Source organism: Sturnira hondurensis, unplaced genomic scaffold, assembly GCF_014824575.4.
Source record: "Sturnira hondurensis isolate 20B ecotype Veracruz unplaced genomic scaffold, ASM1482457v3 Scaffold0013559, whole genome shotgun sequence".
NCBI lineage: Eukaryota > Metazoa > Chordata > Mammalia > Chiroptera > Phyllostomidae > Sturnira > Sturnira hondurensis.
Genome location: NW_028086190.1, coordinates 5,976,643 through 5,983,159, shown reverse-complemented (window position 1 = coordinate 5,983,159; position 6,517 = coordinate 5,976,643). Strand labels below are relative to the sequence as shown.

Below are 6,517 nucleotides of genomic sequence, written 5' to 3'. Positions count from 1 at the left end.
TTCTGTATTATATAAATTATATAATTTATTTGAAAAATCCAGCACAGTTGGTTGGGCATCAACCCCCAGGACAAAAGGTCACCAGCTAGATTCCCAGTCAGGGCACATGGCTGGGTTGCAGGTTGGGTCCCTGGTCAGGGTACATATGAGAAGCAATGGATCGGTGTATCTCTCACATTATTGTTTCTCTCCCTCTCTTTCTTCCTCCCTCCCCCTCTCTCGAAAATTTGATTATTTTAACTAAATAAAAGACCTAACACAATATCTCGGATTTAATAGATGTTCAATATTTGTGTGTTTCCTCTTGTTTTCTCATGTTCTCACGTGTTATGTTGAACCATTGGAAATGCCTTTTTTGTAAGTAAATGTGGTTGAATGTGGGCAGTTTTGTGAGTTTCGCGTATTCCTGTATGAATGTAAACTCTGATACCACTATCAGCTACTTCCTCTCGAATTCACATGTGAGGGAAGGGCAAGCCAGAGTTTAAATAGAACTGATGACTGTTTGGGGCTTGAAGGTCTGTTTGCCTGGACAGATCAAAGGGATCTACAAGTGTGAAAGGCAGAGAGGGTAGTCCGATTGGCAGAGATAGGTTTACATAATGAGAGTTCGGCAACTGCAAACCAGACAGCTGCTCAATAGCTTCTGGCACGAAAATATATTGACCAGCTGGGATATCATTTATGCTTAACAGTTCTATCCTTATGACACTATCTTGGTCAATTAGGTTGCCTTTGACCACTGAAGGGTATAATACTTTCTGACGTAAAGGCTACATGTGTATCTGTGCAGTGCATATTCCATTACACTGATGTTACGGAATATACACTAAATATAAATGCATTCGCTTCTCCAGATCATCAGGACAGTGTGATTAAAGAGAACTAGAATTAAAATATGCACTGGTATTTTTTTTTTGGAGAATAATCATTAGGAAAAACATTTTATGTATATAGTGAAAACAAAGGGATCCAAATAATTAAAATAATTTCTAAGGTGGGTTTTTAAAGAATGATTATAGAAAAATACAGCTATAGAAAGCCAGTTTTGCATAATATGTGCATAGAAATAAATACAGAAGGACAAATGCAGTCACAGAAGAGAGTGATTAAAGGGCAGAAAGGTGTTTGGGGAAACACTTGGACTCTTGTCATTGGACTCTGAAGCTATTTCCAAAACATTTCCAGCTAGGAAATCTTCAGATAGTGTATTTAAACTATGAACAGACAAAACAAATAAGGACAAAATATAAGATAATTGAAAGTCATGACATTTCCCAGAATGCTTCATGTGTTAAAATTTAATACATTAAAATATTAAGAATATTTGCGGAACTTGCAACTGTAGCATTTGCAGAAAAAAATTGTAATTCAAATGCAGTAGCAAAAAAAAAAGTCATCCAAACACAGAACTTTTAACATCTAATCCAAAATGTATGTGGATGAAGGATTTCACTAGTAAATTGCTTCAATTTTAAAACATTTGCTGTTTATTTCATTTGATGCCTACTGGAATTCTTTGGCTATTTCATTAGCATTTCTGGATTGACCTTTATACCTGGATTGACCTATTTTTTCTTTGCCATAATATAGGCACCTATTTGGCTACCAGTGATTGCTTCTCATCCCCTGTAAAGCCCTAAAACTAACATCAATGATCCTCTTCAAAGCCAGAGAACTTTATATGGGGAGTATCAGAAATAAAGAGGCAACCCAACAAGTTACTACTTACATCTATAGAACTACTTAATCATCTGATAGAACTCAAATAAAACACTGCCTGAGATGCAAAGGCAGCTATAAATATGAGGAATCCTTCTACCAACTTAATGTATATATATATTTGCTGGTGCTTTGACAGGTTATTAAAGAAGCCCATTTTTATGGTCTAGCTTATTTCTTTTCCTCCTTCAGATGGACAGCTTTTCTCCAACCTTGGAGACAATGGATCATGAAATATCAGCAGTGGGAAGGACTTCAGCCGTCATCTAGTTCAAGTCCTTCATTTACAGATGAACAGCTTGCAGTGGAGAAAACGTCCGCAACTTGGTAATAGTTGATGGCCAGCAAGCAGCAGAGTCAAAACTAGATACCAAACGTGTAACCGATAACTAGATGAATGCTATTTCCTCTCAATTATTCTATCTCACTACTTTTTAAAACACCTTTCCCTTAAAGTATTATGTACCCACTGAACATTTCTAGACTGAATAATCAGTAACTTTACTACCATGGTTTTGCTTTTCAAGGTAATAGTGGGACAGCTTTTTAAGTTGAAAATCCCGGGATAAAGGGATCAGGGGCATGAAATTCAGCCTGGGGGCCTGCCTGGAGGAGGTGTTCATGCTCGTGGTGATCCGTCTTCACCTTGCACTGGCACTCCTCTACCAGCATCACCACCTTGACCACACGGGCAAGGTCTGAGCAGTTCAGCTGCAAGTGCACTGTGGTGAACTTGGCAGGCGAGCAGTGGAAGCAGAAGTGGGGGTGCTGTGCAGCGCCAGGACCGCGAGCAGACCCACATTTCCCAAAGCAAAGGTTGTTCTGTACAACTACTTCCTCACAGGCTTCGTGGGTGATCGACTAAAAGGCAAACATATCTCTATTAAGTTATCTTGTTTCATTTCATTAACACACATGACACAGAAGCTACAGGCTCTAAGTCTGTGGTTAATTTAGACTAAAATTTGAAAACCTTTCCAATTTTGGATATTTTTGCAATATTCAAGTAATGGTATCTATAAGGGCAAAAATGCCACCTCAACTAAACATTTCTTTTACTGAGTAAATTAATAAGTTAGCCTTTAAGAAATTCCTAAGTTGATACAAAAATATTTTACTCCAGTTTTTATTTTTTAATTACTAAACTTTAAGAAATTTTGTCTAATGGGATATTATCCATTGAAAAACATCCGAGGGCTAGCTTCTTATGAAAGTAATGCGCCTTGCCTTTCTATTCCTCGCAGAATATTGTGCATAATAGATTCTCAATATAGGTTTGTTCAATTTCTCATAGAATAGATTGGAATACAATGAGTGTAATTCTACTCTACTTTGTAGGGCCTGAAGTACATTTAAATCTATGAAGGTGCTGGGAGCAAAGCTGCAACACACATGCCCGCAATCATCATGTATGACACTGCCTCTGCCCCCCCCCATCACCCGTGCCCCCAGCGTTATGTGGCCTTCAAAATATGCAAGTCAAACATCTTAATTTTAATTTAATTAGCAATAGAATTCAAAATGTAAGTTTCAAAGGAAATTTGATTACACAATTCTTAAGAGCAAGTTTCTAACTGCACTGGGCCAATGAAGCAGTCATCGTTAATTGGTAGTTTACTAGCTATTGCTACACATCCTTGCCTTTTTAGGCAGAATACTTAATGGCCTTGCATATCCAATTGTCTTATAATACCACCTGCCTAATGGGGTAGCATTATTGGACTGTAAATTTTACTTTACCCGGCACTGCTTTTGTTTCAGTATCTTGAGGTCGAAGGACCTGATGCAATTTCTCAATTTAAATTTAACATTTGGAGTCTGGGGGTTGCCAGAGCTGGCTGGAGGAAGTAGGTGGCAGAATGCCCCTTTGTCTTAATAGTATGGGACCAATTGTGATGACCACAAATCAACCAATACAAGAGGAATCAGGAGATTGTTGTTACTAAGGGGAGAAAATGTGATTTTACATCAAGATTATTTTTTAAAACCTTATGGAAAAACAAGTTAAATCAACTTTGCTATGGTAATACTAAAAATATTGTATTAAGAATATTTGCAGAGGTTGTTATGCCCAACAACCTCAACATACTTTATAGACCTATGAAGTATTTACATGTGGAATACAAGGATTAAGACCATCATACACTGGCATAAGGATGGGGGGGAGTCCAGTGTACCCTGCATTACCTACGAAGGGAGTGGACCTGCCCATCCACATCCTAACAGAGATCGAGCTAGAGAAAGTTCTGCTAATAGGTCTAAATGACCAGTTTCGTAACTGAGGACAAGTCTATCTCTCTGCATAAACCCTCCTACCCTGCCCTTGTAAAAATAAGTAAATAAAATCACATAAAACAAAGCTCTGTGCCATCAGCATAAATGATTACTAATATGGGCTGTACAATCATACTAGCCCTGCAGCATTTCCAAGCAATAATGGAAAGTTCAGAAGGAAACCTACAAAGTATAATCATACTTTACCAAATCCTACAATGAATGGCCAAGCACCAAGTCCGGGCGTTAGGCCTAAGACCAGGGCTCCTGGCAGCCTCTTCCCTCCTTGACACCTGTCCCAGCTGTCTACCCACTCCCTGCACACCCCGATCCCCTCTCCACCTGGACAGATACCTGGCTGAAAGGCACTGTCCTACAGGTCTCCTGATGCACCTCGTGGCTTTTGATAGGCAGGATGACCCCCGGAGAAGCCGGGCTCATTCTGAACATGAAGTGGTGCCAGAATTTCTTGGCTTCTTCCTGAAGTGGAGACTTCTTTATCTGCATCCCATCCTCTGACTGAGTGAGGGTCTGGGTCCCAGGTGGGAAGTGCTCACTGATCGGGTCCTGGGTTGGGTGCAGTTCTCTCTCGGGCTTCTTCCAGAGCCTGCCAAACCTGAAGAGCATCTTCTTCTCTCTGTCCCCCTGGCCTTCTGCTACAGGGCTGGCACCTATCAGGTGCGGCACCGCAACAAACAGGTCTGGCTTCTCCTCAGCCTCCTCAGGGTTGCCCGTGGGAAGCTCTCTGCGATTTCCTTCTAGGAGCATGAGGGAAACAGAGCGCTGGCTCTGGAGGGCCCCTGGGTGCCCTGCAGCCTTCCCCAGAGCCAAGAGCACCAGCAGCTGAAGTGAGAGGAGAGGCATGTCGTCAGGGCCCAGCTTCCTTCAGATTCACAGATGGTGCAGCGCAAAGAAGCTTTCTCCCCCCAGGACTGTGAACCAGGAGATCAGATCCTATATATAGATACCTGTCTTGTGGGAGGGGAAGGCAGGTGGTCAGTAGTTAGGCAGTGTAAACACATTTGTTTGCCTGAATTATGTAGTGCTAATGGTATCCTGCCTTTCCTTTGGTTTTGTGTATTTTGGAAGAGCCCAGTGAAAGCCTGGGACCCAGGGGGTCATTAGCTGACTGTTTTATCACTTGAGATTTGAAGAGCAGTATTTGCAAAAACAACACATTCTTTGCCTGGATTTCCCATCGCTGTTAGAAGAAGGACCGGAGTCAGCTAGCATTTGCAGAGCATCTTCTTTGTGCTGGGATAAAATAGACAAAACATGTTTTTAATAGAGAGCATGCCAGATAAAAATTAAAGGCATACATTTGGGGGAAATCCAGTCCTTTAGGCTCTAAATGCACACACGCACACCCCCAATTCACCTACAAGCAGCTGAAGAAGAACATCAAAGTTGTAGGGAAGGGAAAGGAAGAAGTAGAAAGATGCATCCGTTGCTGAGCAGAGGACTCACCCTCTTGATGTTGTGTGGAAACAAAGTAAAGGGAAACACACAATTTTCGAGTTAATCCCCACTCTTTAGGAATCAAATACACGGTGCTAAATTCACACCTGGTCAGTCATCAGATAAACTCCTTCCATTGTTCACAAATGTCTCAACAAGATACTAAGTAATAAACTGACAGTTCCTCAGGCTTCACTGGGGATGGGGATATGTCTCTCTCAAGCTTCCCCACTGATTTTTTTTTTTTTTTTACTTTATCTAAACAAAGAGCCAGACTTGAGAACTTGGATTCTAAGCACCAGGTTTGATAGCTTTGGGCATGAAGCTGGCTGATCAATTCTTTACAGAATCCACATCATCTTCCTTACTCTCCAGGCGTTGATGGCCAGGACAAATAAAGGAAAATTTGTTAGATGACTATCTCTCAGAAACACTGTAGAGCAGGCCAGGATATGAGAAAGAACATATCCAAGAACTGAAACACCAGAATTGAGCCCAATTTACCCTCCACACCATTTCAGCAGTGTTTCCATTGGGAAGTGAGCTAACACTTGCCTATATTTCTGCCCTTTTAATGTAATCGCCATAGTCCTTGGTTTCTGTCACACGCCCCGGCCTGGATCACCCTTCCTCCCACCCCAGTTCTGACTACTGATTAAGTTTTCATTTTATGAAGATATAATTGCACTGGATTCTTTTTCAGACTTGTGTTCTTTTTAATAGTCATCCCCGATTCTGTGAGATAAAGCCTCAAATATGTCCCTTTACTTAAAATGATGAACTATTTTTTAAATTTAATTCTTGTTCAAGTACAGTTTTCTGTCTTATTTTTCCAGCCCTTGATGAATTATTTTTAAATGAACCATCATTTTTTTTCAGAATTCTACCAGAAGAAATACATTTTACTTGTACCAAATACCATAGATTACCACTAAGATACAGTTAATCCACGCTAAGTGAGCATTAGTATTTGCCATTTCTTTTCAAGTTTTTTTTTAATTGCCTGCTCTTTGATTTCTTAATTCATCTCAGCTAGCCAATGCAATAGACATTCCAGAGCTGG

At 40.6% G+C, this 6,517-nt stretch overlaps 1 protein-coding gene across 1 annotated transcript; it reads right to left on the bottom strand.

The window, feature by feature from the left end:
• Nucleotides 1-1,446: 1,446 nt before the first annotated feature.
• Nucleotides 1,447-5,325, bottom strand: CER1 (cerberus 1, DAN family BMP antagonist). Its single transcript, XM_037061889.1, has 2 exons — nt 4,351-5,325; nt 1,447-2,583 (listed from the first exon to the last, which is right to left on the bottom strand). The coding sequence occupies exons 1-2, from the start codon at nt 4,858-4,860 to the stop codon at nt 2,269-2,271; spliced, it is 825 nt and encodes a 274-aa protein (XP_036917784.1). The 5' UTR covers nt 4,861-5,325; the 3' UTR covers nt 1,447-2,268.
• Nucleotides 5,326-6,517: the final 1,192 nt, after the last annotated feature.

Bases quoted from the DNA above. Each gene is read 5' to 3' on its own strand.
- CER1 (XM_037061889.1), bottom strand. From the start codon at position 4,860: ATGCCTCTCCTCTCACTTCAGCTGCTGGTGCTCTTGGCTCTGGGGAAG. The intron at 2,584-4,350 runs GTATCTGTCCAG...TTTGCCTTTTAG, and splicing joins GGACAGTGCCTTTCAGCCAG to TCGATCACCCACGAAGCCTG.